The following is a 25,624-nucleotide window of genomic DNA, read 5'->3' as shown; positions in this document are numbered from 1 at the left end:
TGGTTGCCCGGCAAAGGACTGGGAGCTGGTGCTCAGAACAGGAGATGCTTCCCTTCAACATGAGAACAGGGACTCCTGCAATGTCCTACTTTTAAAAGCTTTTTATAATAATAATAATAATAATAATAATAATAATAATAATAATATATGTACACACCACCCCGACTTTCTGTGCCATGGTGGAATGGACCTCTTTTTTCAATAGTGAATATAAAAGCAAGGACCGTCAACCCATTTTCCAAATGGTTAAATACATTTTCTCAACAAATTAGAATGAGTGCTCCACAGCATCAGTAGCCAAGGAAATAATCTGAAACTGAAACTGTATGGGGTATTAGGGGAGGTGTAATACCTCTGGTGGGACGCAGGTGGCGCTGTGGGTTAAACCACAGAGCCTAGGGCTTGCCGATCAGAAGGTTGGTGGTTCGAATCCCCGCAATGGGGTGAGCTCCCGTTGCTCGGTCCCTGCTTCTGCCAACCTAGCAGTTCGAAAGCACGTCAAAGTGCAAGTAGATAAATAGGTACCGCTCCGGCGGGAAGGTAAACAGTGTTTCTGTGCACTGCTCTGGTTCGCCAGAAGTGGCTTAGTCATGCTGGCCACATAACCCGGAAGCTGTACGCTGGTTCCCTCGGCCAATAAAGCGAGATGAGCGCCGCAACCCCAGAGTCGGTCACGACTGGACCTAATGGTCAGGGGTCCCTTTACCTTTAATACATCTGGTGGGGGACACCTTCTGTTGTAATCCGTTCACCTTTGGTCCCCACCTTGCTCTCAGCTCCACCTGTGGCTCCTAGAAGTTGTCAGGATGCGACAGTGGCCACACCCTGGGAACAGCTTCAACTGGCCAGCTAAACCAGGTGAGGGTAGCTGATGGGTCTCAAACCCTTGGTGAGTTAGGGACTTCTCTTGCATGCGAAGACAGGCTCCGGAAGATTGAGTGGACAAGATCAATAGTGAGTCCCATGGTCAAGAAGGCGGTCTCTGCACTTATTATAGAGGGAGGTGAGGTGAGGATGGGGCTCCTCAACTTGGGAAGGTAGCCCATCTAGGAGAAGGAAAGCTTTGGTCCTACACCTCTGCTCCCTAGTGGAATATATTTGGGATAAGAACAGGCTAAAGACTAAACCCTACAGAAATCCAGAATGGAATCCCTAAGGTGGCTGGATAGTGCTTTGTACGCCTCCTCCTTGCAACTCCTGCAGCTCAGCTGGTGCCAAATGTATTGCTCTGCTTTAGACCATATCAGCAATGCTGAGAGGGGAATCTTGTCATCTGGGCAGCCCCGGACCACAAGACATAAATATAAAATTTATTAAATTTATTAAAACTTCAGTGCTGCTAACACAGAGGTTTGTCTTCACCTCCAGAGAAGCAGTCCATTGTCCCTTGAGACACGACGGGTGCCAACAGCATAAAAAATATTGCAGAGTCCTAGAAAAAGAACTGTTAGGACTAAATATTGAAATCTCACAACTAAGCCCAAGTTGACATTGCTGAGACAAGATCATAGGCAAGAGAGGCTCAAAGGGAGCAATAGGCCCTACATTTATATTCTGAGAAGCATATATTGTTCTCTTTTATGTAAAAAAAAACCCCAACACATTTGCATTTATTTTCTTATGCTTTATATCACAAAAGGAAGATACAAAAATGTGGAATTCAAATTTGTGACCCTCCAACTCTGAAGTATATTTGTTTTGATTTAGAATGTGTGATCAAAGGATCCTTATTTTCATTTGATAAGTAAACAGGTGCAGTTTTGAGTAGCTGGGGCACTCATCTTGTTCAGTAGCTCACGAAGCTGAGTATCTTGACTATTTAATTCAGTTTATTATGCCTGGAGAGAATATGTGAATGTGTGTGCACATGTGTTATGTGTCTTTATTGTAGGAGTTATTTTTTATCATATTCACACAGCTAAGATTGGTTTTGTGGGGTATAAATTAAAACTGAATTACTAATTCTTGGAGCTACCACTTTTGCTTCCTTCCATCAGCCTCCAGTTCCTAAGGCTGCCAGGGACATTGAATTGGGACACTGACGGGCAAAGATGGCTGCTTCGAATTTCTGAGCAAGTGTGGCTGAAGATACTTTCTTAAAACCATCTCCACTTCATGGGTAGGTGCTCCCATGTGGTTGTCTTTCCAAGTTGCAGGTTTCCATTTGGTACATGATCAATTGTACATCATCCCTGAACCAACTGGGCTAGTCACTAACTCTAAGGCTGGATCTACACAGATATAAAAAAAGGCTATGAAAATGCTATGAACCCCCCCCCCAATTATAATATATATATTATAATATAATATAATATATATGCAATTTGCAATTGAGCTCTACATTGCCATCTGGTATCACATTTTTATAATGCACTTATAACGTTATAATTGCAGCTGTGTAGAAGAGTCCTAACATTAAGCTAAGTCACAGAGTTCTCAAGGGAGAGAGAGAAGAGCAATAGATAAATATAAGTAAGACCTTGCAGTGGACGTCAACCTTTGCAGACTTCAGACCACCCCTTAGCTCAATCATGTTGCCTGAGTCCTAGTTTTTAACCATATTTTAACCATTTTCAGTGATGGGCAGCTGTAACTCAGTTGCTGGTCCTGAGTCCTAACCCATGACCCTACTATCCAAAGCACAATTTGTGAAGTGCAAAACATTTCTTCTCAGGGTCCACATGTAAGCTGGCATTTATAAATAAAAGTAAGGGTCGTGTGGGGTAGGGATATATTTCATAACATCTACTTAATATGATTCAAAAAGAAATAGCAGCCTGTTTCGTTCCACTGCATGTGGAACTAATGATGCCTCTATGGTCTACTCTATAAGGGACTGTAATGTTTCAGGACTATTCATGAGGTTTACCAAGGTTTACTGGTTTATGCAGAAAGACCAGAGCACGGCTTCCCACTAGATTTTGCTGTCAACATTACCAAGCAAGAGCTTGAGAAATGTGCTATAGGGAGCACCTATGGGCTTGTTTACATGGCTATTTGCTTCCAAATATCTGTGGAAGAGTCAGAGGTTATTTGCTGCAGGCTTATTATTGCGAATAAACACCAGAGTGTCCCGGGGCACTGGCTACATAGGCAAGACCCCCCGCCCCGACCCCCAGCCCTCTTGCTCATTATTCCAAGCCACTCTGGGGCATGTACACTTATCCAGTGACAGCGGCATATGAGTGAAAGCAATCCATTCCACACATATACGTATCCCCCGCTGGATGAGGAACCACACCTCTAGAAGGATGCTGTGTTTATGAACCGTGGTACTAAATCCCTGTATCCAGTACTCAGGGCTCTGGCGCTCTCTCTCTCTCTCCGTGTGTGTGTATGTGTGTGTGTCTTTAAGCATCAGTTGAAATTAGCAGCCCTCTCAGCTCTGATCACCTATTTGGCAGCTGTGGAGCAAGGGGGTGCTCAATTTCGTACCACCTTTCCCTACTGTCAGGAGAAAGGGAAGCAGCTCATTAGGTTTCACAACACTGGCCATCAATTGGTTCGCAAGCAGATGAAGTTTTAATTGCTTGCAGCAGTGCCATGAGCAGCCCACTGTTGAGTGTTCATGTCTTTAGATCACAACCAGCATGTATTTTTCCTCTTCTGGTTACCGTATCAAAGAGCTGGCATTTACCTCCAGGGAGCTAGATGACCCTCTGCAAGTTGTTACCGTGGATAGTTCACTACAAATGTAGATAACTTCATCCATCTTTGCATACCTCGGTTGGCTATGCCACATTTATCCCAGGATGAAAACAAGACAGTCAAGAAGCTATCCGATGGCTCTATTTCTCCACTTCACATTACTTTTGATAAAAATGATTTTCTCTTACAAACACAAGTGACTAAGGTTATCATCTCCATCTCAATATAACTGACAGTGTTAACAAGCTCAGAGCATGGAGCCACAGACAAATGACAGCTCATAGACAGCAAAGCAGGATTTGTTTGATGCCACTTGGAATCACTGTTTGCTCCCTTGTTCATACCCCAAAGGCAGGACTGTCACACCATCTCACCTCCTGCACTTGAAACCCACCGTTTTGATAGTCGATTTTAATGTAGACAGGGAAGTAGCTCTATTGCCACATCTCTACTGGGCAATTTCATCTTTGCTTGTCCTCATCCACAACCTAAATGGCTGCGTTCAGCTGGACAATGGATATGCTGGTCAAACTGTACAGGGAATGTGACCTGCTGTTTTAACTGATCTGTTTCCGTTTTCAGAAAAGACAGCTTTGTAATGATATTTCTTGTCATACTGAAATACACACTGAATCCTTGGTGGCAGCACTAAGAATGGTGATTCTGATAATGATCATCATATGGTCTAAGTCGAAGTCTACGACTTTACACAGGGGGATGAAATATGCCTGGGGGGAAAAGTGTTCTGGTTCTGCTTTTTGTTTTTGCAATCAGAGATTCGGATTAAGCTGCAAAACGTATATTGAATCTTATACTCCACCTGTGTGGTTTGAAGAAAACAGGGGCTGTATCCAGCTGAACAGTTACACTAGTGTAATGACCCTCATGTGCTCTCTAAAAGTGCTCCAGGGAGGTTGAAGGAAGCCCCCCAGAACAGATTTAGGGGACACACGACAAGCATGTGTGGAAAAGAAGTTACATTGGAGATCTAAAAGCTGCCGTGCTAATATAGGAACGCTGCCCATCCGTTTTGTTCTTCTCATCACAAAGTATTTATCAACACCGTAATGGATAGGAAGCATGCATTCAGAATCTCACGCAAAAGAAGAAGAAGCAAAGAATGTATAGAATGAAAATTGACCTGATTTGTCAGAGATGCTGGCTGGGACTGGTGTAGCAGAGCAGTTCGCATTAGCCTTTGCGCTGTCCTTGGAAGCACCAGCTTTTGGTCTATTTTTCGTTGCTTCTAGTGCTTTGACCTTCTTGGCATGTTTACTTCCTTTGTAGTGGGCCTCGGCCTGGCTCTACAAAGGAGAACAAATCAGGCTCACACTTTGCACTTCATATCACTTGATGGATGACAATGTAGAGAGAGAGAGATAAAAAGTTATACAACTTTCAATAATAGGCACCACATTTCTTTGCCTGACAAGTTTTTGTAGCACTTTATATTATTGATCTCACTTTTTTAATGTATTCAGGAGATAAATATTAACAGAGATATTTTTTTTAAAAAATGCAGAACATATTTTTTTTATGGCATACAAAAAGAGGACCATCCTCTTTACTAATCTCTTAGTAGAATTCTATCTGAAGTCTTAAGCTGTTGCTTGGAGGTAAATATTTCCAATTTAGAAAATGCATATTAGTCTGATTGCTAAGGCTGCAGTCCTAAACAGAGAGAAGTACCAAAGTCTACAGAAATCACTGCACATAAGTGCATATAATGCATATACTTGTTGTGCATGGTGGCCTTTATCTTCTGTGTACCCTAGTACAGCTTGCAGGCCTATCAATGTGGATGCACTTGGCCAGCCACATATTATGTCCTTCTATGTGCATGGAACTCACCTTTCCTTCCTAAGGTTCTGCACTCCTGGGCTTGCAGAAAAACAACAACAGGAGGTTTTATGGAACCTCCATTGAGCCACCTTATACGGTTGGTAGATTTCATTCATTTTGGGAGCTGGCAAGCTGTGTAGGCCTGTACCAACATAAGGCTATGAATAGTTACATCACTACAATGCCAGCAGGTGTGTTGGGGTTTATTAAGACAGACCATGTGATTCATCAATTTCTCATGGGCATGAGAGTGCTGATGAACACACACTGAGCTCCCGCATTTGTTTTAACGGTAGAAACAGATTTGTTTCCTCACAAGCCTTCATTCCGGGGAGCATCACTTCATTATTTAATCAGGCAATTAATGGGGGAAATCTTGCTATTAATGGGGAAAATATTGCTATAGTCTTAAAGGCATAAAATAATTGGATTATTAGTCATACTCACGAGTAGATCCATTAAGTGGGTTTGCTCTGGGTTCAACTTAGTTGGATATCACTCCAACCCCTTATTTCTCAAAATATAGCAATGCTATAGATTTTGGAGCATATAAAATTCAAATTTAAAAGGTATGGTTCTTTCATAATACTAAGGGAAAAGGCATATTTGCTGGCAAAATTATACAGGCCAGGTTGCAATCCTACGGACACTTACCTGGGAGTAAATCTCATTGAACTCAATATGATTTACTTCTAAGCAGGCATGTATGGGGTTGCACCGTACTATACCATAACTCAACCTCTCACAGGATGTGTTTTTTTTGAAAGCCAGACCACTTTAGAGGGATGGCTGCTGTATGTATTTATTGGGTGTGTTTTACAATCTGTGAACATTTGTATTCAGCTTCAATCGAATGCCAACTTATATGGTGGTAAGCCAAACTGAACTTAATGTGCAATGTGGCTTACTTCCACATGTATAAAAGACATGCATCGGATTCAAGCTGCTAACTTTATACGGTTGCTTTTGTGCATTTTGTTTTCCAGAGGTGCACAGTGGCGTCTACTGGGTTTTCTTGCTGCATTTCTTAAGAAACAAAGCGAAACCTATAATGGCATTAAAGGGTAGGTGGGGAAACCAGATATTTTCAGTATTAAATGTCCTAGACATTGTTAATATGATAGGAAATTTATCCATTGACTACAGCATTATCATAACAAATCCGTTCCTGAAATATTTTTGACTGAGGTCAGAGAGTTAAAAACATTTCCTAATACATATTTAAACCCAATGTTTACTTAACTTAAATAACAGAACATGGACATGCCTGTGCCATTATTGAAGTGTACATATTAACTATTTAAGTTAATATTATAGGTGCAATAAAAACTAACACACAGGACACCCCCATCCATAGGCACATTGATTGGGAATAAACTCCACTCATTTTAACAGCAGCAACAACAAAATGCTCCCACCTGACATGTTTAGAGGTGGGGCGAACAAGAAATCATGCTTTTCATAAAGGCCACAGAGATATGGCCACAACTTGGCATCTCACATATAGAAATACAATGCAAGGAACATTTCTTGTATCATGCAGGTGGTACTGTTAAGAATACCATGGCCGACATGGATTAGGAAGGTTGCGCTTTTGCTCATTGTGTTAAAAGTGAAAACAAGCCATAAAACCAAGTGCACAAACTTTCCTCAACACCTCTGCTGGGTTCCAAACCCTCTGGGTGTTGTTAAATCCTTGTTGCTATAGGAAGGACAACTGTATTAGTCTCAGTGAAACTAGGTGCCATTGAAAAGTCACCTAGGGACATTGTGTAATAACAAAGCCTCATCACTTGGGTGTAAGTGATGGGTAGGAACAGATGGAACGGAAGGGAAAACACACAAGTACATCTGTGTTCAGCAACACAGCCCTCATGGATTCGCACTAGGAAAAACAGCCATTAAGACCCAGCAGATAGGCTTAAGGTGCATGTGATGCAAAACACCAACTTTTCCACCTGGAAAAGGAATAAAACATACTGTATTTCTATATTGTACTTTTTGGTAGGGGACTGTGCAGAAACTTTTTTTAAAAGAAAAGAAAAGAAGAGAGTTAGCATGGGGAGGGGGATGTCTAGAAACGTAGGATAAATTGTTAAAATACTGGCTATAATATTTATAGCAGAAATGCTAAGGATGACTGCTTGCAAAAGTATACATCCTTTTCATTATTATTAGGCACCACACAAAGAGGGAATCTGATTAATTGGCAGCCCAATCTCAAACATGTTTACTTTGAAGTAAGTCCCGCTGAGTTCAACAGGATATATTTCCAAGTAAGTAAGCTTAGGATTGTACTGTTAATTGAATAATCATTACTTTTACATGTACAGTACTTAAAGAGACACTGCTCCATTTAAAGTTAAACCAATTAAAAACAACAATTCACCTTTTGAATTGGTCATTTTGTTTGAGATATATGCTTTTATTAAATGTTAACAAGTTGCTGTATGGTGGGTTGCTATTAAAAAGGCTGATGGAGGTTTTGCACCGTCACCATCCTTTACGATTTTATTAAAAAATATATTTATTTTTTCTTTTGGTAGGGAGGTATTTGAAGTAAACTGTACAATGTGTTTTCTGTATTCCTCACATTGCATTTCTGAGCACCGCTATCTATTTTGGAGCTGCTTTTAGTTTTCTAGAAGCTATAGAAAAACAAACCGTGTGCTCTATGTACAGAATATTTATACTGCTTCTTTAAGATGAAGCCCAGAATGGCTCGGACTAGGATGTGAGAGGAACAGGAAATAATGCTTTAACTTTTGGATGCAAAGCCTGAGGGAGAGGTTAGGTCGACTAAGTCAGAGGCAGGGAACCATTTTGGTGGCTGTAGGTTGGACAAGTGGGTGGGGCTGCCCACCTGTCAATCACTTGGTGTCAGATGATTAGGAGCTTTGATTGGAACTTCAAAGCATCCCACACAGCTAAAGCCTGCTTTCTGCAGGTATCAGGTGTGTGATCTGTGCAGGTGACCTAGGAGGCTTCAGCTGTACTGCCTTTCACCATGTATGATGCTAGACAATCTATCATCAAGGGTGGGGTGAGGAGGGGTGGTTTGGAGAAAACAGCCTTAGAGACCAAATTTGAACCCCTGGTGGGCCAACTCTGGCCAGTGTGCCAGAGTTTCCCCACCCCTGCACTAAGTTATTAAAAGTCCTAGGCAGTTCTGGTCAAGAAGGCAATCAGTAACCCGTACATTATTCAGTTACGTTGTGTTCTGTAGGTTTAAATAAACAATTGTTGAGCTTAAGACATGCAGTGTGTCCTGCCACTCGCTATATATGAAAACTGTATCAACAGATGGGGCCTGCTCTGAAGCTACAGTGGTACCTTGGGACGCGAACGGGATCCGTTCCAGAGCCCTGTTCGCATCCTGAATGGAACGTAAGACGTGACTGCACATCTGAGTGATCGTGGGTCGCTGTTTCCGCGCATGCATGTGACGTCATTTTGACTGCGCATGTGTGAGTGGCAAAACATGGAAGTAATGTGCTCTGTTACTTCCGGGTCGCCGTGGAGCGCAACCCGAAAATATTTATCCTGAAGCGTATTTATCCCAAGGTATGACTGTATTTCATTTCCAGAAGCTAAATCTGCCTGGGAGGATAGAAGGAAATATAACCCTCTTTCTTTTTTGAAAAAGGTGATTTTATTTAAAGTGTTTGGAAGATACCTTGTTGAAACCATTAAATATTGATATTATCAATTCTTTTGGAGGGAAATGATCCAAATGCCTGGTGGTCTAGTGGTTAGGATTCGGCGTTGTCTCCCATTTCCTTTCTCTCTCCTGTTTTCTCCAGCTTCTTTGTCAAAGGTTCGGGGATCTCTCATATTCAAACAAATGCAGTTTCTCTTGGTTCACTCATTACTTGTGAGGAAGTGGATAGGGGAAGGGTTGGGAGAGCTTGAGCCACCATCTCAGCTGCTGTTCTTATTACCTAAGTATTTTTAATTTATTTACACATACTTATTTATTCTTCCAGGTCTCCAAGAAGCTCGGGTTGACTTGCGCATGGTTTACACGACCTAGTTTCCAAGGGCTGAAGCAGCATGTGAGGACAAGGCCCATGGAAATTGAGAAGCAGATATTTTCTGGGGTCAATAGACCTTAAATTACCATGACTGTTAGTTAAGCTTTCAAATGGCTACGCAACTTTCAAATAGATAGTGTCCCTTTAATTTTTTGGACTGTAACTATGTTTACTGCATAGCTTGTGCTGCTGAAAAGGCCCAAGGCAAAAAACAAAAGACTACAACATGATAGACAGAGGCGTACTGAAGAGAAAGGCTGATATTGACAATGGGGATGCCTGCAATATCAGTGATAACCTACTACTGGCTTTGATTCACTTCATTCCTCATCTACTGTACATGAAACCTGTTGAAAACAAACAAAGCCCAGACATATATTAAACTAGTTATAAACTCAGTTATGAAATATATCAAACACTTAACCAATGAACACCCAAGTGAGATACTTCAATGGAAATAAAAACAACAACACATGAACAAAATCTTTTAAATCTGAAATTCCCACTACGAGTGAAGATGGCATTAATTCGATGATGGGTTAACAGAAGATCTTTTTATATGCAACAAATATCTCAGTCATAGTTTTAAAAAGGCTATACACAGGTTTTCAAATGTACTGGCGCATGCAGAACTAACTTTAGCTACTGTCATATAGACTGATTTTCATTGGAAAATATATTGCAACACAAACTACGAAGCACTGCTTTTCACCTATGATGGTTTCAGTTCTCCAAAGGTAACCATTATCTCAAAGTAGCCTCAGCAACTACAGGATTATATAATCATAAAATTGTAGCGTTGGAAGGAACCTTGAGCACCATCTAGTCCAACCTCCTGCAATGCAGGAGTCCACTCCAAAATTTGTACTAGGGCTCAACAGCATTATGGGAAGTAGAACTGGGCAGCAGTTTGGTGTGTGTACTATTTTAAATTCACCAGCCTTTGGTTGTCTTTGTAAGCATCTATATACTTCTTCCTCCTCCTCCTCCTCTTCTTCTTCTTCTTCTTCTTCTTCTTCTTCTTCTTCTTCTTCTTCTTCTTCTTCTTCTTCTTCTTCTTCTTCCCTATACTCGTAGATCTCAGGGCGGTTCACAACATAAAATCACAATATAAAAAACACAAAGCTTTGGGTCTGCTACTTTCTAAATTTACAGTCCGCAGAGATATACCATCTCACAACCTTTCGATGGGACTTTCAACAGGTGGCACCTGCAAACAGGGTCAGACCAATATATTACACTTTCCCATTCCATGTACTAAAGCCAACTGATCTTGCAGATGATTTGTACTTAAACACCGATGATAGGACAATGTCCTCCACCACACCTGAGGAAAGTAAGCTATCTTTGATGGCACAATTAGACTGTTAGGCACACAACTTGTCACCAATCCCTGCAAACTCTCCCTTCCCTCCAAGCCACATCTGCCTCACTCTGCCTAATGTTTGGGCTGAACCTACCTACAAAATGAAATCCATAAGGTTGTGCCACACTGTGGAGTGACGACACAAAGGCATTGTCATGTTTCAGCATCTTAGAAGAACATTTGTCCTAATTCAGCAGGTTCAACAGAGATATTGATGCAAAAACAGGGCCTATACTCATTTCAGTGTTTCACTGTATATTGATGGTTGCCTCTGAGCATTGTACAAGCAGTCATCTACCTTGAAACCCCACATTCCATCTCTAGAACATATGTTTGAATGTGATGCTTTGTCTAAGCAGGAAACTCAAGAAAAAGGAAGATAGTCCAGTGTTTCCCAAACGTCCCCTCCCATGGAGCACTTAAAAATTGTTGAGGGTCTTGGAGGACCACATCACCATCATCAGTCTGTTGAGCAAGTATAATGCACTTTGCTAAATGCTGTATGATTTTAATTGTATTTTAATTGCTTTCTAATTTCATGGATATTTTATTTTGTTGCATTACAAACTGAATTCTATAGAATACAATAAAACACAATATAAGAAATTAAAGGCGCACTAAAATGTAATTAAAATTTAATATACATATTTAAAGAGATGGATGCACCATCTTCTCCTTTCAACCATTGATCCACAGGCACTTGAATGACGCTCACAGACCACAATCTGGGAACCCCTGAAATAGTCCATACGAATTTAACTATATTTTGGGGGGATAATTTTTAAAGCCATTTTTTGATTTGCAAATTTAACAGGAGAGAAGCAAAACAAAAGTACAGTATACTAAGAAATGAACAGCAAATAAAATTTCAGTGTTTTGCTCTCAGTTATTTCCTACTTAGCAATTTGAATTAGGGATTATGTGAAAGGAACATAAGGAAACTCACTACTGAGAACCTTCTGAGAACATATTTTCAGATGCTTTTAATGGCTCGAGGCAGGCACAAGACATTACTTTGAATTCTCTTTATGTACATATTTCTTTCTTCGTTCTGGATTGTTAAAATTACATGATTTGTAATAGAAGTTTGGGAATTCTTTTAATGCTTTAATATGGATGCATGAAGTGCTGGGAACTTTAATTGTAGCTTTCTGTTACCTGATCTTGACAAAATTATATACCCTTTCCCCCTTACTGGCTTGCATCAATGAAGGAGCCAGATGGTAAGAGAATAAGCGTAAGGCAACTCATTACTTCGTGTGGTGATGTAATTCAGCAGTATTCTCATTGCACTCAAGGATTATCCTGCATAACAGCAGAACTAGAGCCATGTATTATATTTCAGACAATATTCTTGTTTGCTTTTCTCTCACCAGCCAGCATAGCTGCCCTTGCCAGATACAATGACAACAGGCACAACAACACTGCAATTATGAAAAGAGGAGCAGATGTAATGAAAAATAATTTGACCCACTCTTCCCCCCATTTCATAAACCACCTTGAATATTGTTTGATTTGAATGCGTTTGTATTGTAGGACACAATTTTAGTTTGCTGGTTTTTGTGTGTACTGAAGAAACCAAAACATAATCTCCCTATGCAGACATAAGGACCAACTGTTGTTTGTTTTCACAAACCATGGCTAAGCATTATGTCTGAATACCTAAATCATAGTTAAGGATGGCTGCAAAACAAGATCGTTTATTTATTTTCCATCTCTTCCTTCCTCCCAAAGTGGCCCAGGGCAACAAACACCAAAGCAAAACAATACGATAAAAAACAAAAACAAAACATTTAAGAACATCTAGAAACATTTAAAAACAATCTAATAACCTCACAGCTATCAGTTTCAAGGTTGCCAGAAACAGTATATTTCAGCCACCAGGTATGTCTTTAAATCCCTTCTCCCATCTTAATAAAAAGTGAGACAAATGCACCTTACTTGAGAGGGCATTAACTGGACAGCACCACATGGCAGCAGTACCAACAGAGCCTCTCCTGCTGATTCTAAGGTCTCAGATTGTTGTTACTGGATGAGGTGGTCTTTTAGATACTTAAGCAAACTGATTAGAGTTTTCTGCACCAGCACTAACTGCCTGAACTGGGTTCAGTAGCTCACTGGCAGTCAGTGCAGAACTTTCAGGACCTGTGGCACATGGTACCATTGTGATGTAATGCATTACAGGGAATTACACACACCAAATAAGGTTTTGGTGTTCTGAGCATGCTCAGCTTTCTGGCAAACTCTAACCAATCACAAGGAAACATAAGGAAACAGTACACATCCTCAACACTGCGGTAAAATCAGACCAATTACAGAGAGGCAGCATTGTCTGTACAGTGGTACCTCTCGATGCGAACAGGATTCGTTCCGGAGCCACGTTCGCACCCTGAAGTGAACGCAACCCGCAACTGCGGGTCGCGATTCACCACTTCTGTGCATGCGTGTGACGTCATTTTGAGCATCTGCACATGCGGCGAAACCCAGAAGTAACACATTCCGTTACTTCCGGGTTGCTGCGGAGCGCAACCCAAAAATGTTCAACCTGAAGCAACTTTAACCCGAGGTATGACTGTACTTGTGTGCCTTATAAGGAAACGGGAAGAGGGGAACTAAGCATTCTGATTGGATGGAGGATTTGAAATGTATTGGAATGTATATAAACTATATGAAAAGGCGTGTGCTCCAATGTTCTAGGCCCATTCTTTGTGGAGCAATCCCACTGGATCAAACTTCTGCTCAGAAATAAACTTTGGACTCCCTTTTTCATGTGATTCTTTGTTAACTCGTGAGATAGAGATAGGATTTCCTGCAACAATTGGGCTGCGCACTCAACCTAACAGCTGCATTAGCCTTAGCTTTTGTGTTATCTTCAAGGACAGGCCCACATAGAGTGCATTGCAGTAATCTAGCATGAACAACTGGGACCAGGCTATCCTATTCCAGAGAAGGCTGTAGCTGGCCTGTGCGGGGCCTCAGTATTTCCAGCCACAGAAAGCACTTGGTATGCCAGTGGCAAAATGGAATCCAGGAGTGTTCCCAAGACTACAATCCTGCTCCTTCAGGGGAATGCAACCTCTAAAAGAACAGGTTGTCCACACAGGAACTGCCTATCCACAGTGCTTGCATCTTACCAGAATTCAGCTTCAGTTTATTGGCCCCCATCTAGCCCTTCACTGCTTTCAGACGCCTGCCCAACATGGGACCCTTTGCCTGAAAGTTTTTTAGTTACTGCTCCTCTGTAACATCTGGTCTGTAATGTCTTACTACCTGAATGTATTCAGGAACTCTGTAATCTATTTTGGGGGTCTGCTTCATATTAGTTTTTCTTTTCTTTTCTGCGTGTACAAAGACCACATATCCGACATGCCATTGACCACTTGAATGAAACACATGTGTCCAAGGACCACAGTTTGGGAACCCCTAGCATAGACCTGTTATGAACCGCCCTGAGATCTACAAATGAAGAGTGGTAGAATGGTACCTCGGTTGTCGAACGTAATCCATTCTGGAAGACTGTTCGACTTCCGAAACATTCGATAACCCAAGGTGCAATGGGTGGTCGGCAAATTCCATTGAGAAAATGGAGAAACGTGCCTCAGAAGCCGTTCGACTTCCGAGGCGCGTTCAAAAACAGAAGCATTCAGTTCCGGGTTTTCGGCATTTGGCTTCTGAGACACTCAAAAACCAAGGTTCCACTGTATACAAATTTAATGAATAAATAAATAAATAATAAACAAAAGCCAGCTGGTTGGACCAACAGGCTTAGCTTAGTATAGGACTGCGTCCTAGTTTCTTACTGTATTGGTCACTACAGTGAAATATTAGCTTTATGTGGCTCAACAGAAACATCGAAGAACCAAACTACCTGAGGCGCCACAATCCCCGAGGTGCCTGCCTCAGCTACAAAAGTGCCTTGCGGAGAGCAAACAAGCTGCCATCTTCATTTCTGGAGGAGGCAGGTACAGAAGCAGGTTAGCAGCTCCTTGGCAGTTTTGATATTCCCTCCGTTCCAAGGGACAGGATTGAGAGCATTCCCCTCCCCCCATCTGTACCAGCTGCCTGAGGGCAAAGTCATAGTTGTGAAGGAAAGGAAAGAGAGAAGTGACAGACATTTTTTAAAAATGAAAATAAGAGAACAGTCATCCCGGTTAACTCTTGCGTGTTTAAGGTGTTGTTGTTATATTGATCTACACTGGCTCCCAGTAAGTTTCTGAGCACAATTCAAAGTGTTGGTGTTGACCTTTAAAGCCCTAAACAGCCTCAGTCCTGTCCACCTGAAGGAGCAACTGTACCCCCGTTGTCCAGCCTGGATATTGAGGTCCAGCTCCAAGGGCCTTCTGGCGGTTCCCTCACTATGAGAAGTGAAGTTACAGGGAACCAGGCAGAGGGCCTTCTTGGTAGTGGCATCCACCCTGTGGAATGCCTTCCCATCAGATGTCAAACAGATAAACTATTTGACTTTTAGAGGACATCTGAAGGTAGCCCTGTTCAGGGAAGTTTTTCATGCCTGATGTTTTATTGTGTTTTTAATATTTTGTTGGGAGCCTCCCAGAATGGCTGGGGCAATCCAGTCAGATGGGAGGCATATTATTATTATTATTATTATTATTATTATTATTATTATTATTACAACACATGGGAATGGGCAGCATTTTAGTTTAACCAGGGCAGTAAACACCACCAGCACTACCTTGAGTCATACCCGTCTAAATAAGCTGTGTGTCTCACTCGACTAACGTTAGAGACGGCCTGCTTCATAATGATACACTGCACTAAGTTGGACTTTTATTCCCACTCATTTAAAATATAGAATCATAATTATAAAAATTATATGTATGGAGCCTGGTGCTTGCCTTCCTTAGTTGTAACAAGGTTGGGTAATGGCATGCAAATTAGCCAGTTGCCACCCACTGCTCTTCAAATATAAGCTCCATAAAATATATACCTGTTATTCCTTTGATTAATCTGGCCTTTTAGATGCACTCAAAACTTCTGGATGAGGTGGCGGGGATGGGGGTGGGGAACGAGGCATGAAAGCGTTATGATTTGGGGGAAGCAGTCTATTCTCATATGTGTAAATATTTTAGATTTGGTCTTAATGAACAGCAGCTATTTCTTTTGAAGATGTTCTGTATGGCGAAATGAAAATCTCCTAGCTTCACAACTTTACTTAAAACTAGAGGCTGGAGAAATAATGTTAAAGAGACAACCCACAGATTACAAAATCCAGTGATGGAGCCATTGCTGCAAGTGATTACTTAGGATGGATAGCTATGAAACAGAAAGTACAAATATGCAATACAGGCATATAGATTGACTACCAATTTGCAAAAAAGAGAGAGCGAGAGCTGGAGAAGATTAATCCACACCAATTGATCTCCATTAACAGATCTCCAGTAAATTTCTCGCTGGATTTGGGCTCATTTGAGGCTTATCTGAAATAGCATATAAAGTTCCTATTAGGAAATGTTTAACTGGTCTAATAAATAAGGTAGAGTTCCTTTTCCAGTTTTTCTAAAAATCATTACAATACTTCCAAAGTATTGGTAATGTCTTTTAAATTGCAGCATTATAGCAACCACTCAGGAATATTACACTGATAAGCGAATTACCGTATTTTCCCATGAATAAGACTAGGTTTTTCCCCTTTAAAATAATGTTAAAAATTATGGGGCGTCTTATACATGGATAGTGACTCCCCCATTTTCTTAAATCTGAGTCCCCCAAAATAGTCTTATGCATGGGGGCATCTTATAGATGGAAAGATATGGTAACTTATTTTAAATCACTATGGCTAGGAGAAATCCAGTCAGATGAGCAGTGGAACTCTTTCATTCAATCCTTGAACAAAACAACACCAAAGGATAATATTAAGAATGAAGCACTGCCTTTGATTTTATGTTTATGACAACAAATTGTGCTGTTTGTCATTCTTTATGCTGTGTTTGTGATATACTGGTTATTTGAGTTAATTATATAAATAATAATATAAATAAAGACTAATTGCTCAGAGAAACTTCTCATCATTAGAAGCTGCTAAAAATGTATACATTCACATTAATGCTAAACATATGGAGCATGTACAGTTAATTGGTTTCCCAGTAGTGATGTATGGAAGTGAGAGCTGGACCATAAAGAAGGCTGATCACCGAAGAATTGATGCTTTTGAATTATGGTGCTGGAGAAGACTCTTGAGAGTTCCATGGACTGCAAGAAGATCAAACCTATCCATTCTTAAGGAACCAGCCCTGAGTGCTCACTGAAGGACAGATTGTGAAGCTGAGGCTCCAATACTTTGGCCACCTCATGAGAAGAGAAGACTCCCTGGAAAAGACCCTGATGTTGGGAAAGATGGAGGGCACAAGGAGAAGGGGACGACAGAGGACAAGATGGTTGGATAGTGTTCTCGAAGCTACCAGCATGAGATTGACCAAACTGCGGGAGCCAGTGGAAGACAGGAAGGCCTGGTGTGCTCTGGTCCATGGAGTCACGAAGAGACGGACACGACTAAACGACTAAACAACACAGTTAATTGGAATATATAGTTATGGGGATGAAAAAAACTGAGTCAAATTCACTACTCTGAGGCCAAATCCTCAAAAACAAACTTGTTAACAGATTAGTCCATATCAACTAAAAGCACGACCACCCCTAGGTGTGCATTCTACACATACAGTGTATGAAATTCCTCACAGTTCCAGAAATGGAAATGAAAAAGTAACAATCAAATGCATGAAAAAGTAAAACGAATGAAAAAGTAACAATTCCAAAGATAATAGCAGGGCTTTTTGAAATCTTGTTAACCTTTAGTTTATGATACCTGTAATCCACACAAAGCTTTGAGATTGCTTACTGAAACCCCCAGCACTGTGAGCACTAAATATCAAACAGTGTTAAAAATAAATTTTAAAAATCACAAGCTTCCTCAAGTGTTTTATTACAGTTGTATGTGTGAATCAATCATTCTTTCGCATTATAATAGCACTTCTATTTACTTCTAAAGACCACACATTACTGAAAGCTATGGAATGGGAGAGTATTTCATTCTTGCCAAAGCTAACTTTGAAAATGTAAAAAAGAGACTGAAACTTTGACTCTGTTTCATAAATCTTTCACACCAGCGTCCTAAACATCTTCAGATCAATCCAGCAATAGTGGTCCATGAACAGAAACAAACTGTGAATATCGTGAGTCTGTCTCACGTGACTACTATAATTTTAACAGTGCAAAACTCTGTTTTTGGAACTACCAAAGCTGCTAGTTTGTTTATGTACATGTCGTTCTCCTGATTACCTCCAGGAGCAAGTTAATATGGTTGCCTGGCCCACGTTTTTCTGCATTTAAATACAACTACAACAACAACAACTTATTACTTATACCCTGCCCATCCAGCTGGGTTCTCCCAGTCACCCTGGGCGGCTCCCAACATTAAACATTAAACATTAAAAACTTCCCTTAAAAGGGCTGCCTTCAGATGTCTTCTAAAAGTCAGAAAGTTGTTTATTTCCTCGACATCTGATGGGAGGACGTTCCACATGGTGGGTGCCACTACCAAGAAGGTCCTATTAAGTTTACTAAGGAGAAGTAGGACTGAATGTTGTTACCAAGGTAGGACCTGCTTTGAATTGTCATCTGAAGATAACAGACAGACAGACACACCCACCCACCCACCCACCAAGTGAAACTAATGCAAAGCTTTCCTTACAATATTCTAAAATGCAAGTTTCCTTTCCTCCTCAAATTATCAGTGCTTTTTGCATTTCGTTTATTTTTTAAAAAATTAATGCAAAACAGGGTATCACTGAAAATGACACAGAGACAGGAGAAACATAGATCAACCCTTTACTAATAACCATTAAATTGATTCAAATGGAAAACTAAGAACTTTTGTTAAAAGCTTTGTTAAATAGCCTCTGTTGAAGAGAACTTTCTGCACATTATGCCCCAGCAGCCTGTAATCATGTAATATTTCTGTCATGTTGGAGCTGAAGTGTTCATCATTTTGTCAGTTCTGTCTGCAAAGAAGAGAATTACCTTCACAGGCTCCCTGAGATTTATGCTTTTAATTACCACCTATCTGCTTCAATACCCTCCAAACTTAAAGAATCAATATAAATAGTCTTATTTAGACAGGGGTGGGGAATGCTTGACAAAAATTCCAGCTATACTTTTTTGGGTGGATTTCCACTTGATGTTATTGATTCCTTCTACATCTTTTGTATCCGCTAGCAATTCGTCTGTTTTTCAATGTGGTCCTCGCCTTTAGAAATAGTACAGGCCAGGAGCATGCATAAAATAACAATAAATGGCAGGTGGAAATTTGCACAAGTTACTGGTTACCAAACCAATGGATTCAAATGACAAGAAAGGAGATTCCGACTAAACATGACAGTAAAAGACTGTTCTACAGCAGAATGAGCTGGTCATTGGAGGTTTTTAAGCAGAGGTTGGGGGGCCACCTGTACGGAATTCTTTAGCTGTGATACCTGCATTGCAAGGTGACCCTACCATTATGGGGTTGCTTTTATTATCCTAATTCGTGTTTAAGTATTTTCTTTGGGATGTTTCCACTTCAGCATTTAAGACCACTTTGTCAAAAAATAAGGCCACTTCATCATTAAAGTGTTCCCCCCACTATTGTAGGAATGGGGAACCTGTGTTCCTCCAGATGTTGTTGAGCTCTGGCTCCTATCAACCCTGCTCTCGTTTCCTTTCTTGTGTTCCCTTTTAGACTGTGTGTATATTTGGATTGTAATATCCCTTGGGGCAGGGACCTTTGTAAAACTCCAGGTCCATAGATGTTGAAACAATAACAATAAGAAGCTACCTGGATCTGGCCAGACGTATCACTTAAGTATTTGAGCATAGTTCCGTTTCTTGGATCTTGTGCATTTACTAACAGATAGTGGGGTTGTATAGGCTTTGGGTTCACCCCTCAAGTGTTTAGGAGTGGGCAGGAAGGGGCAGTGAATCACGGCCTCCCTGTCTTCATTTTCTGTGCCAACAATGCCAGCTATCAACTTGGTGGATGTATGCATAGAGATCCACAGCAGGATTTGCAGATTGGAAAAGCTGCATTTTAGATACTTGACATTATAGAGCTGTTTCAGGGACATTCTGCCTAAGACGGAACAGCTGCCGTAGAGGATAGCTGTCACATGGCAGATGGTGGTAAAGCTGTACACTCTTGAAACTGAGCTATTTGGGATTCTTTTCTCCGTGCTCTGTTACTGTTGACCTGCTCTGTTACTTAACACAGAAAGGGAAAAGGATAGAAAAAGGCTTTGTTGTTGCTGCCACTGTTTAGGAAAAAAAAGTCAATTGAAACACCAAAAGACCAAATACACTGTTTAATTAATTGGCCGTTATCTATGCATACAAATGTCATAATTATCACAAAACTGGAGAGAAGCAAAAGGCAGACTTGGTGTGAAAGTTAGTATGATGTTTAAGAGGCTTGCTATGTTTTGAAGGGAAGCTCTATGGAAGGTTCAAGTCAGAAGGTGCAGACTACAGGCGAGAGTTGAATGTGAGGCAGTGCTATTTTTCTAGAAAAAGAGGTGAGCTCACCACGAACTTCTCCTTTGTTCTCTTATAATGGCAATGGCGCCTACATGAGAAGGGCTGGAACTGAGCTCCGGTGAGCTCCAGCTGAAAAAAAGCCAGGTCAAAACTATCCCACCAAGAGTTAAGTAAATGAAACAACATGGTGTTGAAGGAACCTGACCTCTTGTCTCCAGTGGTGTATCTGAGAGAACACCACACACAGTGGTTTCAGTGTCAAAACTAGGATCTGGGAGATGAGGGTTCAAATCCCCATTCAGCCATTGAATGGGGAAGTTGCTGTCTCTCAGTCTAACCTTTCTTATGAGGGTTGTGATGAGGATAAAATGGAAAGGGAGAGAACCATGTATGCCACCTTGAGCTCCTTGGAGGAAAGGTAGGATATAAATGTAGCAAGCAAATAAATACAGTCAAACCTCGGTTGTTGAATATAATCTGTTCCGGAAGCCGGTATGGCTTCCAAAACGTTTGACAACCAAGGTGCGGCTTCCGATTGGTTGCAAGAGCTTCCTGCACTCAAGTGGAAGCCGTGTCAGACATTTGGCTTCTGAAAAACGTTCAAAAACTGCAGCATTTACTTCTGGGTTTTCAGTGTTTGGGAGCTGAATCGTTCGAAAATGGAGCTGTTCAGGAGTTGAGGTTTGACTGTAATGCTCTCCAAAAAGGGGCTCCTTCTCAAGTCCACTTATACAAAGGGTTAAATTTTGGTCTTGCTCCCTGAGTATCAATACAAGCCTCTTTGAACCAATGGCTAATCTGCAGTGATGTCAAGAAGTCTTCACAAACATTCATAGCGGCTTAGCAGATAAAGGACTCAACAAAGCATGGCCTATCGCTCAATATCCAAAAAGCCAAAGTGCTGCACCAACAAGCACAAAACAACCCCTTATACAGCGCCACAAATCCAACTTAATGGTGTAATGTTGGAAAATATTGATCACTTTTCCTACCTGGGCAGTTATATTTCCATAAAGGCCAACATTGATGCCAAAATCCAGCATCGCCTGAGCTCTGTAAGCACAGCTTTCTGCTGATTGACGCACAGAGTGTTTGAGGACCGGGACATTTGCAGGGAAACCAAAATACTTCTTTACAAAGCTATTGTTTTATCAACTTTACTGTATGCATGTGAAACATGGATCACTTATAAACGCCATCTCCAGCTCCTCAAAAGATTCCATCAATGGTTTCTCCAAAAAAAATTACACTTCACTTGGGAATTTAGGTGAACTAATGCCAGTGTACTGGAAGAAGCAAAGATCACCAGTGTTGAAGCAATGACTCTTCAACACCAACTTCGTTGGACTGGTTATGTTGTTCGGATGCCTGATTATCATCTTCCAAAGCAACTACTCTATTCCCAGCTTAAGAATGGAAAGCAAAATACCAGTGGACAATGAAAGTGGTTTAAAGACACTCTCAAGGCAAATCTAAAAATAATAATGCATAAACACTGATAACTGGGAAAAACTGGCTTACAAGTGCTCCAACTGGAGAACATCCTTCACCAAAGCTGTCATGGACTTTTAAGAAGCATGAACTCTGGGTGAAAAGGAGAAACGTGCTAAGAGGAAGGCACGTTTGGCAAACCCTCACCGTGACCAACTCCTGCCTGGAAACCTATGTCTCCACTGTGGAAAGACGCATCAACTCAGAATTGGCCTCCACAGTCACTTATAGACTCACTGTTAAGACTGTGTTCATGGAAGACAATTTTACTCGGCTACGAGTGATCGCCAAAGAAAAAGAAGAAGAAATGTTGTCAGGCCAACTGAATAGAAAGACAGAGGCACTGGGGCTGTAGAGCCTGAAGCTAAGTGAAGGAATCCCAGAAGCATGATGGGCTGTGGTCACATTTTAATGGAAAGGTTCTTGTGCCTCCAACAACAGAGCTGAAAGGAAGTATCATTTTCATACTCCACAAAAAGGAGGCTTCGTTTGGCAATCTTTGGGGAGCATGCAAATAAGGGTAGCAGTGTTTACTAGTTAAAACTAGTTTTCTATGTTTTTGTCCATCCCCCACTCTAAGTGTAAGAGCACTCCATAATGTGGGCCCTCACCTTCAGTCTGAAGCAGACAAGCTTATCCCTTGCATTTCTCCAGTACCTCACAGTGTCTACATGTTTACATGTGATCCTCTCCAGTGCACAGCTTTCTTGACAAAGCACAGATTTATATCCTTAATCCAGACCACAATGGACTCTAGTGGCACAACTGCACCGTAGAAACAAGCAGCCTTGAGCACTTGGTGCCACTGTAGTTTTAGAACTGCAGATCTGTGATATGCAAAGAAACAGAAACTTGAGCAGGCAGAAGGATATCCCTGCATTTGTTTATCCACGTTCGAAAGACTTGGGTTAAGGGTAACTGACACCAAATCAATTCAATCAGCTGTAAGTGATACAAATAAGAACGGCAACGTTTACTTTTCAAAGCGGCATACTAAAATAAGGTATGCTTGAGAGAGAATACACAACACCAACATACAGGCATTTATTGAAGTATTAACGATCAGTGCAAATTGCATTTTTTTAAAAAATCTGAACACCTGTGTAACTTTTAACTAGTTCTAAAATCTGAACTTTCATGTGTGCATATGGCAAATAGCAAAATTCCTGGTTCCATTCCTGGAAGTATTCACAAGCAGATGTACTTGCAAGTAGGGTTTGTGTGATTTTATGTTTATGTGTATGCAGTTGAAATAATTGTATGTGAAAGTAAGAAAAAGGAGGACTTTTCACCTTGATGTTTGTTTTATTCTAAAGGCTTTTGGATCTTTGTTGAAAGCCATTCTGTAAATGGCTATTTGAGAAGTAGCAACCTCGGTGCCTACAATTGCTTATACAGCATAATTCTTCCCAGTATCATGCACTCTTGGGACATAAATAAGCATATCCAGTCTTATCCTCAAGGATAAGGGGACAACAGAGGACGAGATGGTTGGACAGTGTTCTTGAAGCTACCAACATTAGTCTGATCAAATTGCAGGAGGCAGTGGAAGACAGGAGTGCCTGGCATACTCTGGTCCCTGGGGTCACAAAGTGTCGGACACAACTAAACGACTAAACAACAAAATCTTCTCCTTTCCTTAACTTCCATTGTATATGGTATCGTCTGGGCTGGCCAAAGAGAATTTGCCGTTTCAGGTGGAGTAGCAAATGGCACCCCTTTCTCCAAGTCAAGGCGCATGGTGCTAAGCATTTTTTCTGACAACCAATGTGGAAAATCCCACAAGCATCTCTCTACAGTAGTAAAAATGCAGCAATAATTAATTAAATCACTAAACAGTATGCTGCCTTTCGTAACACCCACAATCTATTACTCTCCCTAATGGTAGGGACAGCCCTCTCACACTTCTTAATATATTGATAATAGGGTTATTTCCACTCCCCCCCCCAAAAAAAAAGACATGACAGCATGGATGAAATTACTGATAATGGCCCCTAATCTTTGTGCACTGATCTTTCTAGAGGAAACTGCTCACTAAGTCTCAAAGAAACAAAGAGGTGAGCAGCAGAGTGAATTAAGAGCTCTTTTGGAATAGCGAGTTAAGGCTGAATGATTTCCATTTCCATCTTCTCTAAGAGTTCCATAAATCTGCATCAGTGGATGAGTAAATGGGAGTGTTTTGATTCAAAAAAACAAACCTCAGAAAGGTGGGCAGGTATTTAGAGCATTCCAAGAGGTGAAAACTTGCAAGTCGAGTAGTCAGGTACAGGTGAAGCCATCATAAGAGACATGAACCCACATACCGTCTTATCACAAGCCATTCAAGTTATTAGCAGTATTATAAAGTTATCAGCACCAAAACTTCCTCAGTAAAAAGTCATGCATCTCAGCATGCACCAAGTGGTTTATCATGGTGCAGTGTGACAGAAGTCCAGAAGAGGGAGTCCGTGACCTCACAGGTGAAAAGGAGAGAATAAAGATGCAAAGGGAATTGTGTCCTGGTGCTGGCAGCAATAATACTGAGCAATGAGAGACTCAAAGAGAGAATGCCTTACTTAAAATCTCATGAATTCACGGCAGAAGTATGATTTGAACTGGGAAAGTCCTGGATCATGCAAAGAGCATGCAGCTGGTAGATATGTCACTTATCGGCAAGGAAAGAAGCATCACGCTTCGTTGAAGAACCAAAAATTGGGGGTTGGTGTTTTCTGCTCTCTTTTCCAAAAGTTAAAGATAGAGATAATAAATAGACTAACAAGAAACTACCAGTGGGAGTGGTGGGCAGGGAGTTTAAAGGACACAATTAGAAGAAAGGCAGAGGAGATTAATATAGCCTGAGCTGGTTCTGAACTTGGCTTGGAGTGGGAAGACTATTAAGTGGCCTCAGAGAACAGAGCTGCCAAACGTGACAAACCACATCTTTAGCATGCTTTCTTCGAGGTGAATTGTTGAGCCAGCCCCGCGGCAGCAAGGAAGGTAAATGAGGGAAGAGCCACATGCAGTTCCTGAACAGCATTGTAAAGAATTCAGGATTTTAACATGACGTAGCTGCTGCTCTTGCTGAAGTATTTGGAGAAGCAGTTATAAGAAGCAGCCAGTGTGTGTAAATGGCTAGAAGAGAAATAACCAGTGTGCATTGCAGCGGGTCGGACTAAATGACCCTTGGGGACCCTGCCAACTCTACAAATCCAAAATTCTCCTTGTTGTGGACTCTTATTGGCTCCAGCCGGCGTGGCCAATGGTCAAGGATATTGGGAGTTGTAGACCAACAAACACCTGGTAGAGGGCACCATATAGTCTGCTGCATATTGGCTGCTAGCCTTGAGCAACGATGTGAGGCTCAGGCATGGACATGTTGAAATTCCTGCTGAGCTCTGACGCTCACAGGCAGATTGGAAAGTCACCCTCTCTTAAACCCCCCCTACTTTGCAGGGTTGTTGTGAGGCTCAAACTACTTTCTGCAAACTAGACGGAAGATTGGAAACTAAGCTAACTGTCAGGGAACTGCCATCGGAGCCAGAGGTGGAGGGAAGGCTCCGGAGGGATGCCGGAGAGGGTCCCAGTAGGGAGAGAGGCAGCCCATCTGCTGGGGAAGGAAATCAGCGTAGCACCAGCGGAGAAGGGGGCAGATGGGGGAATCGGCGAGGGGGCTCCAGGACTCCTCGCTGGAGACCAGCGGGGAGAGCACGGGTCCTCAGTTGCCCACACCCTCCCTGTG

General features: G+C 41.4%; 1 protein-coding gene across 10 annotated transcripts in view; it reads right to left on the bottom strand.

Annotated features, from left to right (window-relative positions):
• The window catches only part of ZNF385B (zinc finger protein 385B), a 199,396-nt gene that overhangs the window by 21,958 nt on the left and 151,814 nt on the right, over positions 1–25,624 (bottom strand). For all 10 annotated transcript variants that reach the window (XM_081930107.1, XM_081930106.1, XM_081930108.1 and 7 more), the window contains one exon: positions 4,790–4,952. In XM_081930107.1, coding sequence (XP_081786233.1) covers positions 4,790–4,952 — 163 coding nt within the window. The remainder of the gene's footprint in view (positions 1–4,789; positions 4,953–25,624) is intronic.

The sequence above is a fragment of the Podarcis melisellensis genome (assembly GCF_964234715.1).
Source record: "Podarcis melisellensis genome assembly, chromosome: 1".
Taxonomy (NCBI): domain Eukaryota; kingdom Metazoa; phylum Chordata; class Lepidosauria; order Squamata; family Lacertidae; genus Podarcis; species Podarcis melisellensis.
The sequence above is the reverse complement of the archived record's forward strand: the minus strand, read 5'-3'. Positions and strand labels throughout refer to the sequence as shown.